General features: G+C 39.1%; 1 protein-coding gene and 1 long non-coding RNA gene across 7 annotated transcripts; one reads left to right on the plus strand and one right to left on the minus strand.

Annotated features, from left to right (window-relative positions):
* Positions 1-219: 219 nt before the first annotated feature.
* Positions 220-17,342, plus strand: STEAP2 (STEAP2 metalloreductase). 5 transcript variants are annotated; one of them, XM_064409564.1, is made up of 6 exons: positions 220-331; positions 572-679; positions 5,876-6,397; positions 8,043-8,570; positions 10,228-10,392; positions 16,667-17,342. In XM_064409564.1, exons 3-6 carry the CDS (start codon positions 5,906-5,908, stop codon positions 16,949-16,951), a joined length of 1,470 nt encoding a protein of 489 aa, XP_064265634.1. In that variant the 5' UTR covers positions 220-331; positions 572-679; positions 5,876-5,905; the 3' UTR covers positions 16,952-17,342. The 5 variants fall into 5 exon arrangements, with proteins under 5 accessions (XP_064265634.1, XP_064265620.1, XP_064265640.1 ...); XM_064409570.1 differs by lacking the exons at positions 220-331; positions 572-679 and adding exons at positions 1,339-1,359; positions 1,654-1,781; XM_064409550.1 differs by lacking the exons at positions 220-331; positions 572-679 and adding an exon at positions 1,270-1,359.
* Positions 3,181-25,881, minus strand: LOC135294416 (uncharacterized). 2 transcript variants are annotated; one of them, XR_010356518.1, is made up of 5 exons: positions 25,608-25,881; positions 23,369-23,592; positions 12,304-12,520; positions 4,055-4,269; positions 3,181-3,761 (listed from the first exon to the last, which is right to left on the minus strand). It is a non-coding gene; the product is annotated as an uncharacterized LOC135294416 (long non-coding RNA). The 2 variants fall into 2 exon arrangements; XR_010356517.1 differs by lacking the exons at positions 3,181-3,761; positions 4,055-4,269; positions 12,304-12,520 and having other exon boundaries at positions 21,845-23,592.
* Positions 25,882-25,913: the final 32 nt, after the last annotated feature.

A 25,913-nucleotide genomic window follows, 5' to 3' on the forward strand; every position in this document is an offset into this window, starting at 1 on the left:
AATCAATTTTTATGAGAAAGGTGGTGAAATGCAGGAGTAGGTTGCCCAGAGAGGTGGTGGGTGCCCCATCATTGGAAATACTCAATCAGGCTGGACAGAGCTCTGAACAACCAGATCTAGTGGAAGATGTTCATGGTCATTGCAAGGGTGTTGGACTCTGTGACCTTTAAGGGTCCCTTCCAACCCTGACATTCTGTGACATGTGATGGTACAATTCCACAGCCCTGCAGCTGGCACAGGTTGCAGCAGTACCCTTCTGCCAGGAGAGGATAAGGAAAGGCATCTGGTGACAAGTTCCTGCTGAAGAACAGCTTGGGCCAGGGCAGCTAAGGTGGGGCAGGGCCTGGGAGGCACGTTCCGCCCTCCAGACCATGAGTTCAGCTGAGGACAGGCCAGTTGCTCACCGCTGCTCCTGTGCCAGCAGCCCCCAGGTCCAGGTCTGCCTGTGCTGGGGGTGTTGCGCAGGCCAGAGGGGCTGGGGCTGGAGCACAGTGACAGTGGCCAAAGCTGAGGGCACTGCAGGGCCATCCACAGCCCACTTTCTCTACACCAACTCCCTGTGCTGTCACAGATCACAGAAACACAGAATTGTTATGGTTGGAGGGGACCTCTGGACATCATCTAACCAATGCCTGTCAAGGCAGGGTAAGCTGGAGCAGTTACACAGGAAAGCATCCAGGTGGGTATTGAATGTATCAGAGGCAGGCTCCACAACCTCCCTGGGCAGCCAGTTCCAGTGCTCTGCCACCCTCAATGTGAAGGAGTTTTAGCTCATGTTCTGGTGGAAATTTTTCAGTTTTGGTTTATGGCAATTGCTCCTTGTTGCTGGGCACCACTGAAAAGAACCTGGCACCACCCTCTTGACACCTATCTTTGAGATATTTATATGCATTGTCCCTCAGTCTTCTCTTCTCCAGACTAAACAGGCCAAGCTCCCGCAGTCTCTCCTCATAAGAGAGATGCTCCAGATCCCTCATCATCTTTGTTCTGCCCCTTGGACCCTCCCCAGTAGCTTTTCTTGCACTGATGAGCCCAGAATGGACCCAGCACTCCAGAAGTGGCCTCATCAGGGCCGAACCGAGGGGTACGACCACCTGCTGGCCACACGCTTCCCAATGCACCCCAGGACACCACTGGCCCTCCTGACCGCACGGACACACTGCCAGCTCATGACCAACTATCACCCAGCAAGGCCCCCACGCCCCCGGAGCCGCCCGGCCGCGGTCCGGCGGTGTCGGAGCGGCCGCAGGGGGCGGTCGCAGCGGCAGCAGAGGCGCCGCCTCCCCGCCCGCCCGGCACTGCGGGCCCGAGTGCGAGGAGGAGCGGCGGCGGCGCGGTGCTCCTGGCGGGCGGGCGGAGGTGAGCGGCGCTGGGGCCGGGCCGGGGCGGGACGGGCCCATCCCTGCCGGGCGCGGGGCTCTCCCTGCTGCAGCTGCTGCGCCGCGGCTGCCCCGGTCTCCGGGCAGGCTCTGGCGGTGCCGGCGCCCCACGGAGCGGTGCGGCCCGGCCTCGGGCAGCCTTGGGGGCGCTCCGGTACCTGGCGGGGCCGGCGAGCCCCCGCCCCGCGGCGGGCGGGCCTGGCAGCGCTGCCCCGGCCGTGCCCGGCGGGCCGTGGGGCCGCCGCTCCTGTCACGGGCGGTGTTGTCGTTGCAGCTGGAGATGCCGGCCCGGACCGGGGCCCCGCCGAGCTGCTCCGGGCTGGATCTCCGCGCCGCGCTGCCGCCCGCCAGCCCGCCCGGGGGCACCGGCCCGCGCCCGGCCCCCCGCCAGCCCCGCGCCCCGTAAGTGCCCGCCCGAGCGGGGGCTCACCCCGACAGTGGCCCGGCTTGCGTTGGTTCGGTGCTCTCCTCCCGTAGTTACTTTTCCAGAAGCAGTTTTTCACGTGTGTCACCATCTGGCTGACATAGGTCTGTGATGTTCTGTTAGCTAATTTAAGAGCATATGTCAAATCTATGTCACTTTTATTATTTTTTATAACTCTGAAATTAGTTAGTTCGTAAAAGAAGGTTGGTTTTGTTGAAATCTCTTCCTGAACAACCCATCTCAGCTGCTTCTTATCATCTGCTTCCCATTTATTTACTAATTGATTGCACAATAACTTGATGGAAAATCTGTCCAGGGTCTGAAGTTAAGCTAACAAGTCTTTGTTTTCCTTAGTCGTCCTCCCTTCCTTCAGCAATATGTGCTAGTCTGCCTGTCTCGTCATCTCTTTAGTTCTGAAGATGTCACTTTGGTCAGCATTTTAAGCATCAAGGGCTGATTTCATAATTGTCTGCTGACTTGAAAATCTTTATCTTATCTTTAAGTTTATCCTTTACTCTTAAGTTACCTTTTCCACTTTGACCTCACTGTCTGTCTCCCTGTAGAAGGAATTTCTTTAAATACCTATTCACAGCTTACTTTTCTGCTGAGGGCTGAAATAAAGAAGACATTTAACAATAGTATGAGTTATAACTTGTTCCTTTTCCTCTGAAGTTATAAACCTTGCCTTCTGTCTTTTGGGTTTTTTTACTGTATTTATGGAACTTTTACTTGTTGCCATTTATCTTCTTCACTAGTTACAAACTCATTTCTGTACCTTCCTTGTTCTGATTTTATCCCTACATGATGGCACCATTTCTTTATCTTTTTATAGTCTTTGTCTTTTTATATGCTCCTTAGCCATGCACACAACATTTTATTTTTTCAATCTTGTGTGATTTTTCAGGTCAGGAAAGCTCTCCTGTTGCAGTTATACACTCTTGCCTCTGAATTACAGATGTGCATTTAATATAGTCCCTTTCAGTAACTGCTGGCACTCTGCTCTTGTACATCTCTTAGATCACTTGTCTAAAAGTCAAGTCAGCTTGTTCCCTGAGGTTTTTTATGAAGTCTGTTAGTTTGATTCTGTTACTCCCACTGTATTTTCCTTAGAACAGGCAGTGAGAAACTTTGGCCAGCAGGCCAAATTCAGCTCACCAGAGTAATTCATCATGTCCAAGTCCTGTGTGCCCACTCTCCCCAGGATCCTTTGGACTAAAACTGAAAGTAGGCTGCAGCATGGTTAAATGGTACAGGTAGCCCATTTCCTTGTGGTGGTTCCCTTTGAATCTCAAAGTTTTGCAGCACATTCTGGTTACATGGTATGAACTGAAATGGGCTGCTGTAATCACATGGTGAAAGCATACATGTTCTGTCATATCCACTTACATCTCTTATCTCATTAGATATTCTCATGTTCCTGGGTGCCAACCCGTCCTGACACAGGAAATACTGGTAGTTTGGTCATGTGTTAAATACATTTCAGGTCACATGGTAAGGAAAAAGTCCATGCTTTTTTGAGTGCATGCATAAAAATCTTTGTGCTCTGCCAGAAGGATTCACTGTTAGAATCTTTTCTTTGAATACTAACTTTGTGGTCACTTTCACATACTGCTTTCTGTCTTTAACTTCTGAGTCCAGTTTTGGTGAGTTTGTACCTTCTTCCCAAAGCTGAAATTAAAAAGTACCCATTCTTCTAGTAGCTTCCTCTAATTTCTGAAACACAAAGCTGCTTTTAATTGTGGGAGGTTGTTCACCACACATGCTGTATTACTAGCCAATGGCTGGTTAATGTGCTCCACTGATGGTTAATTACCATCATATCAGCTCTTGGATAGTAGCTCAGGAAAAGGTTCTGTGTGGTCTGTTGTTCACTGCTCCCAAGACAGCAACCTTGTGGTTTCTTTTTGCTCCTTCTTTTTGCCTCTTCTCATTGCTTCCTTAATTTTCAGACTTTATTCCTGTTGGAATTATATTCCAATGTAATTCCTACAATTATATTGGCTTTGCCTGGTGAGACTTTGGTAGCAGGATGGGGAGGAGTGCTGTAGGGGTGGTTTCTCTGAGAAGCTGCAGGAATCCTTCCCTGTGTCTAATGGGGCCAGTGTCAGCTGGGTCTGGGATGGATCATTGCTCACCAGGGCAGCCCAGCAGCAATGGCTGTTACCTCTCAGTAATGTAGGTAAAAAGGGGGGGGGAAAAGTAATTGCAGCTGCAGAACAAAGGATGAGAACATAGGAGAGAAATAACTTACGTAGACACCATGGCCAGTGAAGAAGAAGAAGGAGGTGCCCTGAGCACTGGAGTAGACATTCCCCTGCAGCCTGTGGTGCAGGCCATGGTGAGGCAGCTGTCCCTCTGCAGAGATCCACTTGCAGCCCAGGGAGGAGCCCCACACCAGTGTAGGTGGATGCCTGAGAGGAGGCTGTGACCCCATGAGAAGGGGTGGAGCAGGCTCCTGGCACGGACCTGTGGAGAGAGGAGCCCACATTGGAGCAAGTTTTCTGGTAGGGCTTGTGACCCCATGGGGACCCACACTGCAGCAGCCTGTTCCTGAAGGATTGCATTCTGTGGAAGGGACCCTCACTGGAGGGTTTGTGAAGAACTGTAGCCTGTGGGAAGGCTCACACTGGAGAAGTATGTAGAGGACTCTCCTATGGGAGGAACCTCATGCTGGTGCAGAAGGACGATTCCTCTCCCTGAGGAGGAAGGAGCAGCAGAAACAGCATGCAATGAACTGACCGTAACATCCATTCCCTGTCTCCCTGTGCTGCACAGGGGGAGGAGGCAGAGAATTGGGAATAAAGTTAAGCCTAGAAAGAAGCTTACTGGGGTGAGGGGAAGGTGTTTCTTTAGCATTTGTTTTACTTCTCATTATCCTGCTCTGATTTTGATTGGTAATAAAGTCAGTTAATTTCCCCAAGTAGAGTCGGGTTTGCCTCTGGTGGTAATTAGTGAGTGATCTCTCCCTGTCCTTATCTCAACTCTTGAGCCCAGCTGAGGAGTGATAGAGCAGCACCTTTTTGGACACCTGGCCTCCAGCCAGGGTCAACCTCTGCCAGCGATGCAGAACCACCTAGGTCATAACTGTGGTATCGTGTGCAGACTTCCCTCCTGAGCATAGTTTTGTTGGTTTTAATGTCTTTCTTAGTGCTTTATTGCAGTTCTGTCACCAAGGACATAGCAGTATTTATATTACTTTCCTGTGAGCCTTAGCTTCTGTTCTTCTTCAAAACATGCCTTACTACACTGAATTTGAGTCCCAAAATTATCTTCCCTTTTATTATTGGGTGAAATCTGTCTCTTCCTGCCATTAGCTTTCTATGGAAGGCTGTCTCATGTGTTTGTCTCCAGGATTTATTTTACTTGCCTGGATAGAAAATTGTGTTAAGCATATTTGTGACTCATGGCCTTGAATCCTTTACCCTTGCATCCGCAGTTAATCCTTATACATCCATGGCCAGACCAAGCAGTCTGACCTAAAAATGTCATTAGTGATCTCACAACTAGGTCTTGATAAATTTCTTTGTTGTTTCTGCCATTGGATCCACACAGGCAGCCCATTTTCCAGGCTGACAGGTAAGTGTATCAGATGGCTGTTTGTCATGGTGTCATGACATTTGTATGTTTGAGGCTTTTGCATCTCCTTCTTCATGGACAGGAAAGGATATCACAATAATAACCTGCATAAACTTTTAATGGAATTCAACTTCCATGTACTCGTTGATCTCCTGCTGATCACAGGCCAGTGCAAAGTTATATTGTGGGCCAGTATTCTCAAGGGCAGTGGAAGGTAAGAAATAGAAGATGAAAAAACTGTTGTTCACTTAAATAACTATTATTGAAGTGGTGAAGTACTTTATGTTGCTTGTTTCTCCTTCTGTTGGTGACATACTGCAAGACAAAATTGGTTAGCACATACTTGATTAAGGAAAAAATATAATAGGAAACTTAGAACCAAAGGTTTTGCTTCCAGAGGTATTAACGGATTTTGAGGTCTCATAAAATTGTATGATGCTGATTCTTCCTTCATTTTTTTCTTTTCTTCTCTTTCCTTTTTTTTTTTCCTCTACAGAAATTACTGTAGGTTTGGTGTCTTGGAAGAATGGAATCAATCTCTATGATGGGGAGTCCCAAGAACCTCAATGAAACTTTTCTACCACATGCTGCCAATGGCATCAAGGATGCCAGTAAGGTCACAATAGGCATCATTGGAAGTGGAGACTTTGCTAAGTCATTGACAATCAGACTTATCAGATGTGGGTACCATGTGGTCGTAGGGAGCAGAAACCCTAAACATGCTGCTGACTTCTTTCCCCATGTTGTTGATGTCACTCACCATGAAGATGCAGTAGCTAAAACAAACATCATTTTTGTAGCCATACACAGAGAACATTACACCTCTTTGTGGGATCTCAAACATTTACTTGCTGGTAAAATTTTGATTGATGTCAGCAATAATACAAGAGTAGACCAATATCCAGACTCCAATGCAGAGTATTTGGCATCACTTTTTCCTGATTCCCTAATTGTCAAAGGATTCAATGTCATTTCAGCGTGGTCACTACAGTTAGGACCAAAGGATGCCAGCAGACAGGTAAATGCTTTTATTTGTATTAATTTAACTTATTTGTAAGATGAAAATGACAGGAACTGAGTGTAACAGCCAGAGCTCATGAGGCTTACATTCCCTGACTTAACATGCCTAAAATGCTGGACCTTTAGCTTATGTTTTAGTAGCCAATAAAACCCTCAGAGTTTAATTCATCCCACTGTAAGACAAGTAAAGTAAGTGGTCCAGTTTTTTCCTTGTTGCCTGTTTGTCTTTAAAGACTGCAGAGGAAATGTGGATACTAACTAGGAATAAACAACTGACCTTTTGGTGACTACAGACAGAGAAGAGTTGAGTCTTGGTGTTTTCCATAGGAAATATGTTCATGTGTTTCCTTATGCTTTATACAAGGGTAGAGACAGTCTTTGCCAGTGCATTTTAATGGCAGCATTGGGGTGAACTATTGACAGAGATGCACAGAAATCTCAGGTCGCAATCCCAGAGGTTGAGAATCAGCTGTTCTAAAAGGTGCTTGCATTCAATGTATTAGCAAAGTGATTGAAAGACATTACCTAGCTTCTAGAGTGACCCAAAGTCATAAATATGGGAACAGAAGGAGGCACATATGTTTCTAAGTGATCATTTATTTGATCCAGGGCTGCTTGGGAACATCATGTTCAAATTCCTTCCCAGGATGTTCTGCAAATCTATCCTGTGTATAGAAAATGCACCTTTATGTTTTTCATGTTTTGCTGAAGTGATGTAAAGGATTTAAGGCTGTGCAAGCATCCAGTCCTTCAAAGCTTTATGAAATCTGAGAAATACATAAGAAATAACTGATGTAACATGACTGTTGGAGACTAAATTCAGTTTTCTGGCACTTCAGGTAGATTTAAATGAAATGCAATTGATATGGAATTAACATAATCTAAAAAATAACTTCACCATGCTTCTTTTATCCCCTTTCAGAGTAGCACAATACTAATTCACTTCAAAACAGATCATATTTTCTTCAATGCAGATGGTCAGCAAATAGTGTTGGGCAAACTATAGCCCATTGTAAATTTTAATGGAACCTTGAAGTACTTTGTAGCAGTACACTTCTTTCACTGTGTAATAAACTGGCCTTTAGAATAAGTTCTTATTTGGCTGCTAGTTTTTGTCTTTTCTCTTAAATACTCAAATCTGGAATCTGTGGAAGTCTGGCTTGTGAAATAAGATTAAAATTGTTACCCACGGAGGTTACACTGTTCACTACTTCTCAGTCTGTGGATGCTAAAGTTGTTTAAGGGTCATTGTTCAAGATTCTTGTATTTTTGAGAGATTTTGGTTTGTCTTCAATGCTTTTAGCTGTATCTTCAAGTTAGTCTAGTCCTGTAGACATTTTGGTAATACAGCTTTCAGTGTACAGATTACCAAGACATTCCCCATTATTAAATCCAAGAAAAAGCCAATTTTGTTTTGATTACTCTGTTGCTAAATCAATGTGCATGTTTGCACTTTGGCTAGATTTTTGTGTGCTTTTATTGTCATGTTGGCGATATAAGCTGGGATAAAGTGTACAGTTTTAGCAGTTGTGTTGTGGTTTTGATTTTGAAGCGCTTAAGGTTTTTGGTGGATTTTGCTGGTGTTTTGTTTACCTTTGAGTCTTTTTCTCTGACTACAGACAATTCCCTGACTCTCCCAACAGGTCTATATATGCAGTAACAATGTTCAGGCACGCCATCAAGTTATCGAGCTTGCCCGTCAGCTCAGTTTCATTCCTATTGATTTGGGGGCATTGTCATCTTCAAGGGAGATTGAAAACCTGCCTCTGCGACTGTTCACCCTGTGGAAGGGGCCTGTACTGATTGCCATTAGCCTGGCAACATTTTTCTTCATCTATTCCTTTGTCAGAGATGTCATCCACCCGTACATGAGAAATCAGCAAAGCGACTTTTACAAGATTCCCATTGAGATTGTGAACAAGACCCTGCCGATTGTTGCTATCACTTTGCTTTCTCTAGTATATTTATCAGGACTTATTGCAGCTGCTTATCAGCTTTACTCTGGCACTAAGTACCGGCGCTTTCCTCCCTGGCTGGACAACTGGCTCCAGTGTCGAAAGCAGCTTGGACTGCTCAGCTTTTTCTTTGCTACCGTGCACGTGGTGTACAGCCTCTGCTTGCCTATGAGGAGATCAGAGCGCTACTTGTTCCTCAACGTGGCCTATCAACAGGTAAGACAGTATTTAGTTCAATAAGCTAAAAATTCCTTGGCTGGGTGCATATGGCTCCTCAATACAATGATTGGGTTGTTCTTAATCTGTTCTACCGCTTTTGGCACAAAAGTTGTGGGTTATCTTATGCATAGGTGGTGCCAGATAAGGAGACTAAAAGAAATATCTGTGCATTTTGCTCATCTTGTGGGTCAATCTGCAGTCAAATTTGTGTGGTAGGGGGAATCAAGGACATATCCAGCTGGAATCAAGGACATGTCCCACTGATATTCCTGATAGCAATGTACACAAGAAGAATGTAGGATAGGATAAGAGCAACAGCAGGAAGATTCTGAGGTATGTTCCTTTCTATGTATACTTAACACATAGGGGAAGTATGTATATCATAAGTGCATTTACAGATATGAAAAGTATAAGGGCCAGTACTGTAATCATGCTTACAGATACTTCTGTGTTCCAAAAAGGAAAAAAAGATGCTGCTGATATTTTGCAACATTTTGGACCAATGCTAAAAATATTTTATTCTTTTAAAATTCTGTGGACATCATCTATTGCAGGCAATAGAAATCGACTCAGTTTCTGGGAACAATTGATCTTGCATAACCTTGAAATGTTCTCCAACAAATCTTTCATCCTCTAGAAGAGAGTCTGATGCTGCTGTCTGTTAGTCAGACAGCTTATTGTAACCTTTAAAGTGGCAGAAAAGCAGTATTGCCTGAAAAACAGTATTGCCATTCACCACATAAAATCTGTAGGAAAGAGAGAAGTGGTAGAACAGAGAGGAAAACCAAATAAGGAAATAAAATAAAATGTAACAAATTAACAGGGAGTATCACTAAAAGAGCTAGCATCAAAGACTGAAGGGAAGAGCAAAACTGTAATAGGCAGCAAGAAACCGTAATTCAAACTTAAAATTAGTAATATTAAAGGATTCACTGGTACTTTTACTAAGAATTTATCTTAGTTTTAATGATACTGTAAAACTTTCACTTGCTAATATTTCTGGTGCACCTTTTTCAAGACACGTCATATTGCAATAGTTAACCTGGAAATGGAAAAAGAATTTAATATCTAAGTTTCTTGGTTGTTAAGGTCCTGAATTGTTCATTTTTTTCTGATAAAACTGTCCAGTGAGAACCATCGTGGAAAAATCCGATGGCAATAGTGAAAGAGAAAAGCAAGCCTGGATTCAGCACAGAAAAGCTGAAGGAAATGCTGCTAAGCTATTTCTAAATGTAATTAAAAAGTCTAAAATCTAATTTCTAAACTAAAAAAGGAATTGCAGGTTTATTCAACTTATGTTACAGAATTTAAGTCTGGAGTGTCTGAAGAACACATCTCCTGTTCTACAGTGTATGAGAATGTGCAGAATTACCTGATTTAATAACAGTATTGTTGTAAATGGTATATAATGTTATATTTTTCTTTTAGCATCTCATCTAAAATTTCCATGTTTAACATATTTTTAATCTAGCAAAAGACAATACCAGCAGTAAAGAAATAGTTGTTTTTCTCCAAGGCATGAGGAAGCCTCTGGAACATTTGACCACATTTTATAGTTGTCCTGTGACTGTGAACATTAAGTCAGCAAAATAACTTCTGTTGGTATTTTTAATGTTCTTTCTTCTAAAGTTCATCCCTTCTGCTCTTTCATCAGGTTCACGCAAATGTTGAAAATTCTTGGAATGAGGAAGAAGTGTGGCGAATTGAAATGTATATCTCCTTTGGAATAATGAGTCTTGGATTGCTTTCCTTGCTGGCAGTAACTTCCATCCCTTCAGTAAACAGTGCCTTAAACTGGAGGGAGTTCAGTTTTATTCAGGTGTGTTACTTTTTTATAAGGGGGTTTTGGTGTTAACAAGAATTCCTTCATCACATTCATGATCAACATCATAAACAAAAGCTCCTTGCAATGTGACAAGAGCCTTTTTTTCTCTGTCTCTGGTAATTCAATAAAAATAATTACTTAGCAAATATGTTACCATGAAGGCACATTAAGCATTTAATGAGTGTAGAACAGGACTTTTCATTTTATGCTTCTTGATCTTAAATAACCAACATAGCTAAGACAAAATGATTACTAATCTATTCCTTTTCTGTTCTTAAAACTTGCTAAATTCAAATTAGATAAATTTGGACAAACCTGCTAAATGCAGTGATACTGATGAGATACTTGTATAGGTAGATGCACACAGCTAAAAATGTTAAAAATGAAGACTTAATTTGCCCTGCAAGATTTTTATTCCATAACCCTCTGACAGCCATAGTGCCATTGGTTAAGTTTTACTTTCTGTCCACTGTGGGACTTGACACAGATCTCAACTGTATTATTCCCATTAGCTGAAAATACCCACTAGTAAAGTACAGAGCTTTGCTTATTAAAGTCAGAGGCTTTTCAAGGCCTTGGCACACCATCTGCTGTCTTCCTTCCTCAGGTAAATACCTAGAACATGCAAATCTAACCAGCATAAAATACTGAGAAACACTGGCTTTAATGAACAGCTAGCTCAATACTTGCCCTAAACATAAGTGACAGTGGTTTTAGGTAGCAGTCAGATATAAGAAATTTTACTAGGATTCAATTGGGTGAAAATTCCTAAGTGTGCACAGTTTTAGGGTTTGTTATGTTTTGTTTTCTGACTTTGGCTTTAGTACTATAGTCTTAGCTCAGTCTTTTCTGATTAACATTTTTTTCAGCTTAGCCTAATAATATTGCCTAATTCTGAGCCCTGTTCATTTCAGAATGTGGGCACTGACTTTAAAGTTCACGGCTTGGGTTGCGCTTCATAATTTGCAGATATTTTAAAGAGAGTGGTGGGGAACACTTCAAAGGCTGTAGTTGTTTGACATCTGTCTGTAATGTCTTTTTGTTTGCTTCTGATTTCTGATGAGTGATTTCCATTACTGGAAAACTGCAGGTAGACCTACAAAAAGTTTGCTGAAAAGTTTTTCAAAGTGGAGTTACCCTGACAGAACTGCTTATTTATGGTCATGGCTTTAAGCCTTCAGAGAGACTAAATACTCAAGTGTATTGTTACAACATCTCTGCCATCTGGAGTTCTCTGTGTGGGGACAATAGTACTGCTGTTGGGTGATATAAAACATTAGTGTAAAAGGGAAAAATATGTATTCACTTGTGAGTGGCATTATGCCTTTTTCCAGTAATAACTTTCAGCCACAAAACCAGCATTTTTGTCTTATTTTTCCTTACTCATATTTCGAAATTTCAGCCTTGTGTGACTGAGTCAAAACCCACACAATAATCACAATGATGTATCTACAACTGCATATTTACTGCAGTTATTTCCACTGTAAATTAAGTCAAAATAGTTCCAAATCTAAATAATTATGAACTTTAATGACCCATCTGTCAGTATTTTGAGGAACTTGTTTGGGAATAAGTTGTTTGCTTGGGATATATGTTACAGTTCATAATGTATTATATGCAGAAGATAACTGGTATTGATAATGAACTATGATCATTTGCAATTCTTAATCACAAAAGTACTGAACTACTAAAAATTTCCTTAAAGTTAATATTTACTTTGTCATTAATTCTCAGGATGTAAGTTATTCTCCATTTAGTTACTTATCAAAAAAAATCTTCTTTCTCTCTTCAATCAGAAAACAGACTTTCAGTGATTGCTTACTAGAGTAAAAGGAGTCTGTATTTCTGTATAAGTTTCACTGTTCCCAGTATCCAGGAAAACAGATAAAACATTATAATACTTACTCTCTTCTGTGTTTTTCTTCTACTGTAGTTCAGTTCGGTGAAGGAAAATTAAACTTAAAATTTTCAATCTTTTCTATGTCAGGGGAATAAACAGCAAAACTACTAACCTATCATCCCATTGCTGCTTTTCTCTTCAGCTGGGAAAAGCAGTATTTCTCTAGTTTTATTCCTGAATCTCAGATGGTTTGCCATGGCAGCTGCTGGACTTGTTACGCATCTGACAGATGAAGAATTAGTTGGTCAGCACACTCAGACAGTGTCCCAGCTCAGCACTTCCCACTGAGAACAACACATTCTTGCTTGCTCATCTTAGTAAATACAGTTTCATCAAAAATAAGGGTGTGGCCTCTTCTAAATAGTTTTACCACTAGAACATACTCAGTCTTGAGTCCTACTAGGAAAATCTGAGTTTATTAAAATGTACAGTATAGACTAGCCTTGTTCCAGTAGAACAAGCCCTAACCAGCATCTCCGCAACCTGCAGCAGTTCAAACAGTCTTTGAACACAGTCTTCCTAATACTCTAAACCAGTTGTCAATATTTTTCAAAGAAGTAATTGCTGTCTTTGATATCCCAAATTCTTTTGGAGATGCCTCCATCCTACCTAGTCTGGTTTCAAACACAGGTGTCAGCAGCTCCAAAAATTCCAGCCTGCTTCATCAAGGGAAAAAGAGAGGACAAGTAGTGCAGGCTTCACTTATAGTATGCATATGAACAGAGTGAGATATGAGAAGGTTTAATAATGCAAAAGGAAATTACTGTGTCAGTCCTAAAAGGAGCTAAGAAACCAGCAGAAAAGAGGAATTGCTACAGTACAGAGTTGACCATTGTACAAAACAAAAGTCTGATTACTTCATCATGATTTGGAGAGAAACACTCATAGCATCCAGACAGAGGAGCCACAGAATAAGACAGTGATGAAGTTTTCTCAGTAGGAGATCCTAGATGACTGAAACTTAGTGTGAACCTTCGCAGTCACGTTAATGGAACCCAGAGCTTAAGTTTACTGAGAAAATCAACACAAGAAAAGCTGAGAAGAAAGCTGGGGCTGATAAACTAATGCATCAATTTTCTTAAATGCCATTTTAGTATTCTTCTTTTTCTCATTTAAATATATTTGGATAAAGAGCAAAGGAAGACATGGAAAAGAAATACAAAAGAATTCACATTTTGTCAGAGCAGGCAGAATAAACAGCTTAAACCAACACACAAACAGAAAAAAAGACATTTATTGAAACCAGTCCTTGACTGTTCACATAAAATACAAGGAAATGGAGAATATTGTCTGCAAGCTATCCTGCATTGGGTCTTTCAGTCCAGTGAGGAAAGTTAAACTGTAAATATATAATGTAAACATAAATGACTGCTACTTCTGTTTTCAGTCTAAGACTTCAAGTACAAACTCCATCATTTAAAATGGCAAGGGACAGAACAGACTTGTATTGAAAGCTGAGCTTCATGTTTTTAGCAAAAAACAACACAGATCTGCCATTTGAGTGGTGGGAAGCTGACTTTTTTGTAGATACTCCTTTTCTCTGCTAGCCCAATCCTAAAGTGTTTTGGAGGCAGTGTGAGTAAAATATTTCTTATGCATACACTTTGAGGAAAGGTTGCCCTGCCTTAGTTCTCCCACAAGAATAGGATCCTTTTCCCCAGAGTAAGGTAAACTGGGGCCTGAGTATTTAGCAAGTTTATGGGTAAGATTGCAGTCAGAAGTTACTACAAACAGTTTTTAAGTTTAACAAAAGCCTGTTACACAGAGAATCTGCAGTATATCTTGAAGTATAACATTGCATAAATGTTGAATTTAGAAAATATATTTTGTATATATAAATTGCTTGGAACTACTCAACTATTGCGAGTGTGGAAATTCCTGAAGCGGATTTGGATCACAGCACATTTTTGTCTCTAAATACATACATCTTGCTGGTAACATTTTAGAGGTTTTTCTCTTTCATCTTTCCTGCTCCTCTCACTTTTGTTGGTTCCTTTCTCAAACAATACCAGTTTGTCCAATTTATCAGTAGCCTTGGCTGGAAATCTCCCGTACTCACTAAAAGCAGACTTTGATCGGGAAGGAAAAGAAACAAAACAGGGAGGACGTAGAGAAAAGCTAAAGGTTTTGGGAGTCTATAGGAAATGTGCTAAACTATTACTCAGCTTTCAGGAAACACAGTATTATGGAAGATAAGAACACAAAGCAGCCAAAGATACTCTTCCACTTTTCCCAGCAGCCATCCTAAAGCCCAGGCAGAGGGTTGCCAGAAATTACAAATTATTTTGCTGCTCACTGTACTGTTCAACGTGAATTTACCAGTGAAGAAACAGTATTTCTTCTTGCTGCTTTCAGAAGTCCTCTGCTCTTAAGGGAATTATCATCTGGAGCCTGGTAATGATAATTAAGGGCCCAGATGAAGAACATAGCTGACATTGTTAGCTGACAAAGCTATAGCAATGTCTTTGTTAGTTTTTTAGAGGTGTGGTTGAAATTGTGTGGTACACACTAGCACATGCTCTACCAACACTTCAGAGAAGCAACTTTTCACAGGGCAAGAAAAAAAGAACTTAATGAAAGGGCATAGTACGTTTTTCTTGTCCTTTTGTTGTTAGCTTAAAATATACTGGATGTACTTCTTGGTTTCCATTTTGACCATTAGATAGACACATATAGGTGTCTCAAAACTATAGCTTGCAAATGGAATTAAAATAAGCACTAAAATAAAATAATTGGAAATTAATGTATAATATTTCCCTTCTGTTTCTATTTTCAAGAATTGTTATATTTCTCATCAGTAATCCTGATGAAGAAATGAGGGATATGATTCACTTGTGCCCTTCTCCCTGCTGCCAGTAATATAACAATGAATTCAAGACAGTCATACCAACAAAAACCTGCAACAACATATTAAAATATCAGGTTTGATTGTATTGTTTGCTGTCCAAATTTCTTACCAGAAGTTCTGTTCAGATACCACATACGCCATTTTCATATCCTCAAGTGTTTGTCTAAATGTTCTGTTTACTATGGGATATTTTGGGAACAGTTTTGGTGTTTTTTTTAAGAAAAAGTATGCAGCATATCTAAAGATTAACAAAACGTCCCTGAAACCATTAGCAAAAAAAGATACATAAATATTGGAAAGTCAAAAAAACAGGATAGCAATCAATCCCAAGAAATTCATAGAAATATTTTCCTTTTATACCATTATACCTGTGAATCCTTGCAAATAGTATTAGCTCAGACATTCTTCTTGCTTTAGAAGATGCTTAATCTTGAAGTAGAAGGAATTAATTCTTTCACTACTTATTATAGACCCTTAGGCTGCATTTTTCTTTGCTTGTCTGTTTGCTGGAATTAGACCATACCTTGGTAGCCAGTTACCTTTCTTAATGCTCATTCCCTGTTTCAATGATTTTCTACAAATGTTTCCCAAGCAAGTTAGTCATTACATCAGTTTTGGTCAGAAAGAGTTTTTCTTCATTTGATCATCACCAGAAGTCAAAGCATAGTAGACTTCTTTTGTCATAGTTTGGGAAAGTTAAATTGATGCATTGTCAAATCTGTGAAGCATTACAGCTACAGGGACCTTAAAAAGGCGGATTCACAGAACTGCTGGGTGACCCCTGTTTTCACCACCTTCTGTGGCAAGCTCTAGATTTATGTGCTGAGAGGTCCTTCCTCTGCAGGCTGCTGTGGGAACCCTCTCTTTCACCTCTTATCCAGCACTGCCAGTTTATGGTAGACTGCAGCACTGCTTTGTGCTGTTATGCCCTGCAGTTCAGATATTCCCATTGACCAGTCAGCAACAACTGAAGAAGAAGGTAAAAGGGATGGTTTATGCTAAAATCAGACAAGTGGATTTAGACCTTTGTGAGGCAGAAGTAAGCTGTGCATCTCAAAGTGATAAAAATATGCAAGTTTAGGCCCAAATCTGTTCCAACAGAACTGCATTGTTCCATAATAAGGAATCTTGGAAGTGATCTGTCCTCGTAATTAAAAAATAGGATACTTAATTTCCAATCACAATGGATGTTGTTCTAGGAACTACTCCGGAATTGTTTCTTATTGGCATACCTATCTGAAGTTGGCTTCCATTACTTAGAATTTGGGCAGACATCATTTCAGCTTTGACTAAGGCCTGTAGATGTTACTCTGAAAATCAGTGCTCAGTTCAGACTGTAAATTTCGGAATGTTAACTTAAGACCATATATTGCTAACTTAATGTAGTGAATAGGTAAGAGATTTTAACTTGATGTCTAATAGAAATGTTAAAATAATCCAAAAAATGTATTAGAGCTGTCAGGTGAAGGACCAAGTGCTATTATATCTTTTTTTTTTTCCTGTTTTCTCTTTCTTAACAGTCTACACTTGGATACATTGCTCTGCTTATAAGTACTTTCCATGTACTGATTTATGGATGGAAGAGAGCTTTTGAAGAAGAGTATTACAGATTTTATACACCACCAAATTTTGTTCTTGCCCTTGTTCTGCCTTCCATTGTAATTCTAGGTAAAATCATCTTACTTATGCCGTGTGTAAGTAGGAAACTGAGGAGAATTCGAAGAGGATGGGAGAAAAGCCATGTTATAGAAGAAGTAAGTGGGTCTGTTCCACATCTCTCTCCAGAAAGGATAACTGTAATGTGATGATATTTGTTAACACTGTACATGTTTGGGCTTTTGTTTTTTTGTCATAAACTTGCATTTTTAGGAGTTTAGTTAAGTAGGAGTCTTTGTAAAGTCTCTTGCTTGACATATAGTACAAGCTCTTAACCAAATTATGAGAAGTTTATAACTAGAAGACGACTACTTCTGATAAATACAAAAATATTTTTCTTTTGGATTACAGAGGGCAGATGATTATGAAATTAAAAAAAAAAATGTTCTTTTGCACAGTTAATCAGAATAGTATTTTATTAGACCCAGGCTTAACAGTTTTTTTTTTTTACTTAGAGCATATGTGTCAGAGTGCTGTTTATTAATATGACATTTTCTGGGCAGTGTTTCTTCTATTAAAACCACTTTCCTGGGTTAATGAGTTCAGAATATAAAGTAAATTATTTAAGAAATAACTACAGTTTGAGACTAATTAATTTGTAATGATCACAGAATGGTTTGAGTTGGAAGGAACCTTAAAGATCAGCCAGTTCCAATGCCCCTCTCATGGGCCTTGACAACTTTCACTTGACCAGGTTGCTCCAAGCCCCATCCAACCTGGCCTTGAACACTCCCAGGCATGGGACATCCACAACTTCTCTGGACAACCTGTGCTAGTGCCTCACCACCCTCACAGTAAAGAATTTTCTCCAAAAATCTAAATCTAAACAGACTCTCATTTAGTTTATAGCCATTCCCCCTTGTCCTGTCACTACATGCCATTGCCCTCTCCAGCTCTCTTGTAGGCTCCCTTCAGGTATTGGAAAGCTGCAATTAGGTCACCCCTCAGCCACCCCTTCCAGGCTGCACAAACCCAATTCTCTCCACCTTTCCTCACAGGAGAGGCTCCCCAGCACTCTGACCATCTCAGTGGCCCTGCTCTGGACCCACTGCAACAGGTCCATGTCCTTCCTGTGCTGGGACCCCAGAGCTGGGTGCCGTGTTCCAGGTGGGGTCTCTCTCCCCAGAGCAGAGGGACAAAACCTCCCTGCCCTGCTGCCCACGCTGCTCTTGGTGCAGCCCAGGGCACGTTTGGCTCTCTGGGCTCCGAGTGCACACGGCTGGGCCATGTCCAGCCTCTCATCCACCAGCACCCCCAGCTCCTTCTGGGCAGGGCTGCTCTCAATCCCTTCATCCCCAGCCTGTGCTGATACTGGGGGTGACCCCAGCCCAGGTGCAGCACCTTGCACTTGGTCAAGTGTATTGCACATGTACAGTATATTTATTTGTGTGTGGTTTTACACCATTACATGATTTGAATATGCAAACCCAGTCTCAATTATGGTGTGACTGTACATCTTGTAAGCAAAGGGTATTGTACTAAACCATCTTTTTTCAAAGTATTAAGTAGGATTTTAGACCTTTGTCATCTCTTTATTTCCATACATCATATAATGAAGATTCAAAACAGTGCTATACATTTATAGAAAGATATGTGTGTAAACTAGTTTTTGATTTTTTTAATGACTTTGAAATATGTGGAAATATTTTAAAACAAAAAGAAAAGCTGAGAATTCAGCAACAATAAAAATCCATTTCCACTATGAAACTTCCAATATACTGGAAGTATCACAATACTCATGTTCTGTATGTGTCTACACTGGAGTTTCAGTTATTACATATGAATTTCCCAGATTGTGTCTTAAATTCTTAGTATCTTTTTGTGCAAATCCAATCTTCTATTTTTATATAAAGGTTTAACTTTTACAAGTGTCTCTGGGATATGCCTGAAGTTTTGAGAAGCCAAATTATTGTTATTATACTTAAAAATCTCTAAACCTTGACATATGCATTTGCTGTTTGATTCTAAATAACGTTCACAATTACTTCTTACTACTGCTGTGTGAGTAATAATTACACTTCTCTAAGAAAACAACCAAACTCAACTCATACCTTCAGGCTGCTACTGCTTAATTAGCAGAACTTCTATTTCAGTGAATCAGATTGTGTATTTGGTCCTAATTTTCTTGTATTAAATTATATATTTTCTTACCTATATTTGCACTGTTTAAAATCTCTAATTTTCTTAGCTGAACCTTCTCCTATTATTCATTGCTTTGAAAGGATTTGTCCTATCATATATCAGAAATATATAGAATTAAGCTTGAATTTATCCTTAAACATCACTGGTTCTGTAAGTCTCATTACCTCTGCTTGTAATGAAAGGAAGAGGCTCAACGAAAAAGAAAATTCTAGAATCAAACTCTGCCCCCAGTTATGCCAACCTAAGCCTAAAGAATTCATGTTAGTTGTTCTTAAATTAATTTAAAATTCAATATCTAAACAATTTTATTTTTATTCTAGTATCCAAATTCCCCAAACTTACAGATCAACCTGTGTATATCTGTGTTTGTTGCAAAATGAGAGACAGTTGAACTTCCTTTCATTTTAAGCATGTTCAAATCCAGAAATGAAAAATAAAATACTTGCATAATGTTTTTTCAGAAATACTTGCAGAAGTATGTTCATATGTCTTTAGACATGTTTTGTATTAAATGAGAGGCCAATGGATTCTTGAAAATGGAGGTTTGTGAATACATTTTTTGAAAAAAAACCTGTTATGTGGGTCAACAGATATTTGCTACTTCATTTTAGTTCACAAATTTTCAATTTCAAGCAGTTGGAAAGCTCAGATTTATCCTCTTTTTTAAGCCTTGGTGAGGAGTCAGTTGGAAGGAAAATAATTTTATTTCACCATTTTTGGAAAAATAAATTATAATAACAGCTATAATTTGTCAGGCTAAAGGTCTTTGAGACTTGTCTCCAGTAGCTGACAAGTGGTAGATGCTTCTAAAAAAGAAAACAGGTGTCCAGTGATTTTTTCATAACACAACTTCTCAGCCTCTTGGAAATCAAAAATTTTGGATTTATTTGAGACAGGTGCTGCCTCTGGATTACTGTATTTAATACTTGAATTCTCCAAAAATTTTTCAAACAATTTAGAAATTTTGAAACTTTCCTATTTTTTTACAGAAAAATGACGAAAAAAAGGTTCAATAAATCTATCAAGTAAATAAATGTTTGCATTCTTTCTTTTTTCCAAAACCAAATAAGTTTGTTTCAGGGTATTTATTCTATTATTCCTCCTCCAACATGCAGCTGTTTCAGTGATACTGGTGGTGATATACAAGTAAAATACTTTTTTATCAAACATTGTAGACGTTAAGTGAAAACCCTGTTGTTGCTAAAGACAGACAGGAGCCTAAAGTACTACAAATGAGATTTTCACATAAAAATGAAAAACAAATAACAATTACAACTTCACTTTGTCTGTAATGGCAGTCCAAAAGGTGTATATTTCTTAAAAGGCTTGCAGAATTTAATGTCCTGGACTGTTTCCTATTCCATTATTGCAGAGTGAAACCACACAAGGTTGAAGCATTGTGCTTCATTCCTTTAAATAAAATTAAATTTTAAAATTCTAGAACATATCAAATCTTGGATAATTTTAATGGGATAAATACCACTTTACATTCTACCCCAGTCCTGCACATGAAACCTAACTAAAATCACTAGAATGGGCTGGTATAACTGAGAGTAGAATTTCATACCTCTGAACAGATTTAGGCAGAAAGTATTACTGTTGACAGTCTGACTACATTTGAAAATTAAATATGCTGCTATTATTTTATGGCAATTTTACATTTCTGTAGAATATGTAGTTAATATTCATGTTCCCTACAATTACTTAATTATTTTGATGCAATAGTGATAATGTTGCAGAACTATGATATTGTACTAACTAAAAATTACTGTCAAAGTCCATAGATACTGTACTGTAATGCATCCACTGACAGTATATGCAGAAATGTATTGGCCCTCTTTCCTATGCAAAAAGTTACTTCATCATTAAATTTCTTCAACAATTATTAAACTGCTAAATTTTAAACTGCCAAAGATGTCTGGAGAGAGTAATGATGAGTCATTCCTATTTCCAGATTGTGTATAGAAAATTAAAAATGTGTTTTAATTTTATATGTTACTTGAAAGGTTGAAACATTGAAGTATTAATAAATAGACAATATTTTTAGATCAACTGTATGAAGGCATTTTGTGAAATATTTGTGCTACAAAAGTGACATATTGTTTCCTGTTAGGCCATGTATTTACTTCTAACCTGAATAGCATGTTGACTTCTTCTTTAATATTTTGTAGTGTTCTTTAAGGACCAATTCATTCTAACAAGACACTGTTAAGCCTGAAGGTAAACAATGCTCATGCACTTAGCAAACTTTATATCCACAAGGGGTCCCACAAGGGATCTTTATTCATGTGACCAAACACATTGATTTCTATAAACTCACCATAGGACTTCTCATTGGAAAAATACCTGAGGCTAATTCTTTAGTTTAGATTGCCTAAATGCAAACAACTAAATTAGGCATCTTAGTTACTTAGGAGAATAAATACATATTTTGAGGAATAGCCCGCTATAAAATTATTTTTGTGTAGCTTTATATAAATTGCTTAACTGCCTAATGAAAATAAGTAATGAAATAAGCCTAATTTCTCTTAATTATTGTACAGTTTTAAAAATAGTGCTTAATATGTGATACAGAATTGTACACGTATTATAAAATGGAGACCTCGTATTATAAAATGTATTTAGCAACAGGTTATTTGTTTTGTATGGATATTAAGGTGTTCTTTCTTAACACTGTCTAAAACAGAGTTCTATCACAGTTCCATGTGTCTTTAATTTTATCTTAAAATTCTATGAGCTGTTGCAACTATGTACAAGTTAATTAAGTGCACATGTTCTTGAATTATTTAGAGTTTTTGAGTTAATTAGAGATTAATTATTTTGTAGTTGTTTTGCAAGTTCTTTAGCTTGTGGTAATGGTTACTGTGAATTGTTGCCACATTTAATTTTTTGTTCCAACATTGTAAATTATATGATGTGCCAAGAATATTTTTATTTGGCATTAATTGCCTATAAAATAGTGTGTCTTTATGTTTGTGTCTGTATGGTATTAGCTGCCCAACTGGCATTAAAGGAAATAGTTAATTAATATAAGGCAATGAGTTCCCCAGTGGCAATAAATTTCACAGATATGAATATAGTTAGGAAACAGCTTTCCTCCTAAAGTTAGATATATCAGGTGCATAAAAATTAGATAGGTTGAATTTTTCAGTGTAATATTTTCACATATGCAGTGGTAATGAATGCATATTCATAGTTCCTTGCAGACAGTACATCTCTTAATACACAAGGTTTTGATTTCTTTGCTGTTGATCCTGTAGTATTTTCTGTCAATATAATGAATAATGTTGCAGTACTGATAGTGTATCACCATATGATACTGCTTGAATTAATTAGATTACAGCCTTTAAAATAAGTGACACGTTTAACTGATTTGAACAATGATCTCTGTCATTATATATTGTTTCTCATGCCTTGTTGGCAGTGTGTTACAGTAAGCATAATATGTCTCCCATGTGTAATATTCTCTTTGTAGTTGTGTTTGTCAGACTGTTTGTGCTGTCTCTATGAACAGGGCTATTATAAATTATTAGTAATGCTCTTATCTATTTTTCCATAGACTGTGTTTTACACAAAAATCAATAAAAAATCAGTGTAAGGTATTTTGCTTTTCTTCTGTGCTTATGCAGAATAAATTTTAGCTTGTGTTTCCTTCCGATTCATGGGTGCTCTGATCAACATTTCCTCTGAGAGATAAAAATTGAATGTGAGTTCATAAAAATATTCTAAGGGCAGTTAATTTCTTTTTCTGGATTTCAGCTTTTTCACACAGACACACTGGATAGCTATATCCCTTTTCCTGTTCTAAGATACTCTCCATGCTTTCAGAACAAGAGAGAACACTACAGTACTGTCAGCTGATATTCAGTCCACTTTTCATTCAACAAAACGTTTGGCCATGATGAAATTGCTAGGCACCAAGTATGTTTGCCAAGTGTCCTGTTGTGTGTATGAAACGGAATTACTCTTCAAATGAAGCAAACAGGTGAAGCACTTTGCAGTCCTGCACTTTTGGAAATATGTAACTTTTTTTCTAAGAGGCTTATTGCAGCACAAGAGGAAAACAGTACATGAGAGATACAATGCTGCTTAGCTGTCCATCAGCAGCATAAACTGTTCTGAGTTCAGAGAAGTAAAGATGCATGGGTCAGTGGAGCTAGCAGCATTTCCATTGCTGTCACATTAGGTTACATAGCCTTCCCAGACTCCCAAATGGAATATAGGTGTTTTTAAAATTCAGAACATTTAATATTGGTTTGTGCTGTGCCTAACCTTACAGTAACATTTTGGAACTTGAAGTCTTTGTTTTCTTGGCTTTTATTTTTTAAAATTCCCATTTTTCTATATTTCAGTGCTTGTTCTACTAAATGTTGATATTATGCCAGCAGCTGGGTCCCCAAACTTACACCCTTCTCCAGCCTTACCTTGTACTGTACAGGAGTGTAAGTTCTGTGTCCTGTGATTTACTGTGTTTCCTTACAGTAATAAAGATCAGTGAAAGTTCCCCTCAATTCCATACCACCCCATTATCCCAGCACTGTATTTTAATAGTACAGACAGGTACATCCAGATGTTGTAAGCTCTGTTGACTTGATGGGTTTAAGGTTGAGTCTACTGCCAGCCACTTCAAAGGTCTTTTCCTTTTATTCTGTGAATATCAAACATAGAACATCTGTCAGGACAGACCAAAAAAAAAAAAAAACCCAAAAAAAGGAAAGGAGAATGAAAAGGAAGTCAGGGGGTCAGACTTAGAAACAATCTTAAAAATACTCTAATTTCTGTACTTTAAAGACCTCAGTGTCATATTTGATAAAGAGTGCAAGTAGCTTTGGACAGAATCTACATGTTGAATATAGCCAAGAAAAGGACATCACTTGACTAGGAGCTGAAGACCCCCCGTTTCAGCACATGAAAGGTATACACTGAATAATAGTCCCTTAAAAGCTCACAACTTATTTTGTAAAACAGCGAATACTGAGTGCTAGAGGAAATAAATCAGCAAAGTCAACAGGAGATTAATGGCAGACCTAGATATGTAACCTTGATCTAACACGCAGCTGTGTCCTACACACAGAGTGCTGTGGTTTTAAGAAATTTAAGTTTCACCTCAAGAATAAAGTTTGCTGAACTCTTGTCTTTACACCAAAATATTTGGTCCTCAGTCAAAACAGAAATCCTCTTTACATCAAGTATATGTTTTTAACATATTTCTTAGCATTTGTAAGACTTAGAATTCAACACTCTCATAAGTAAGGCCTTGGTGTATGGAATATTTTCATTACCAATGGAAGAGGTAGATGTGATAAAAATACAATATAAGCCTGTTTGGCTTATGAGTAAATATTATCACAGTTGATTGCATGATTTTGAAGATGGGCATTTGCCATTCGCCAAGGGCAGCAGAATCACTGTAGTTGAACTTGCATAATGTAGCATTCATCCTAAATTTTAAAAGCTTCATTTTGAAGGAGATGCACAGTGAGCAAATGGAGCTTTGCAATATGATCTTTGGAACAGTGAGCCAACAAGTGCCATGTGACTTAAGCTTATAATTTACAGACTAAGTTGCCCAATTTAGGTATATTCGCTATACATTTGTCATTCAAAACATGGAGCAACCATACTTGTAATCACTTAGGTTAAAACAGAAATATATGTAAGCAGGTTTTTAAATACAAGCTTTGAAACTTTGAATACATACAACTTCAGTTCCTATCTGGGCACCAAGAGAAAAAATATATATATAAACCAGCTTTTTCAGCTAAACACCTGTAGACATATAAGCATTGTCAGCACAATTAATCTCAGATGGTTAATAGAAAATCTTGTTCCATCCAGTGTAAGCCCTGATACCAAACAGAATGTTCACAGAAATAAATACTTAAGCAGAATATGGAAGGGCCAGTAAAGTGGTTATAGTAATGGAGAGATGTGTGTTCATGAACTGATTGTCAAACCACCAGCTCCAAGGCTGGCAACCTCACTGTCACTTCATGTGAGGGCACTTTATAAATGTGCCACAGGTCCTGCCTTTGTATGACCTGTGTTCTATGATCACAGCTCAGGATGTTATGGATGTCAAAGGGGCCATTGCATTTTCTAAATTCAGACTCCTATACTATGCTAGGCTATAATTTTGCCATCATTTTGGAGTTGCATACAAGATGAATTTCTACTAAATGCAGAGTGTGCATGAGCATTTCCGTGTGTACACAAATACACAATAGTGTGCATTTTCTCTTTGATGGATAGAGAACTCTATAGCATATGTGAGATACACCTTATTTTTGCAGAAGGCAAGTATGAAATGGGAGAGGTGTAGCCTGCAAGCTGGGAAAAATGAAAATAAGGACTGTGTTGGTTATAGTTGGAGCCATAAAGTTATCTTTCTTGATTGTTACCAGTCACTTCTTTTCATAAAAGTTAGCTGTTTAAATCTCCAGATATGTTAGCATTTAATAGATTTATTCACATATTCAAATATTTGTTTGGAATCACTGTAGTTAATTATTTGTCAATAAAAACCGAGGTATCATTGAGCATCAGGAGTGCCTGCACTCAGACTCGGGATACGTGCATATCCAACGTGACACGTGTGAAAACTGCCCAAAGTGTGTCCATATTCTAGGAATGGCAGCTAAAGTGAGCAGTCCAGTAGAGTACCTGTGAGCACACCAAGCGCTGTGTTGTCCTTGAATCTCAGCTGTCGACTAAACCTCAAACATCTGCTCGCTGTTTGCAAGTAGAAGATACCTACATCCCCTCACCCTTCTGTCCCGGCTTTTAGTTTTTGTTTTTTTTTTTTTTTTTTTTTTTTTGTATCAGTCTATGCAGAGAAAAGGTTGCTTTCGCCCTTTTCCCTTCTGCCAGGCTATCCCAGGCAGTGCTTTCCTGTCCCGGGTTTGTCATGCTGGCGTCCCATTGAGGGTTTTTCATGATGGACCCACCGGCCTCCTCCCTTCCAGCTGC

The sequence above is a fragment of the Passer domesticus genome, chromosome 1 (assembly GCF_036417665.1).
Source record: "Passer domesticus isolate bPasDom1 chromosome 1, bPasDom1.hap1, whole genome shotgun sequence".
In the NCBI taxonomy this organism is placed as follows: domain Eukaryota; kingdom Metazoa; phylum Chordata; class Aves; order Passeriformes; family Passeridae; genus Passer; species Passer domesticus.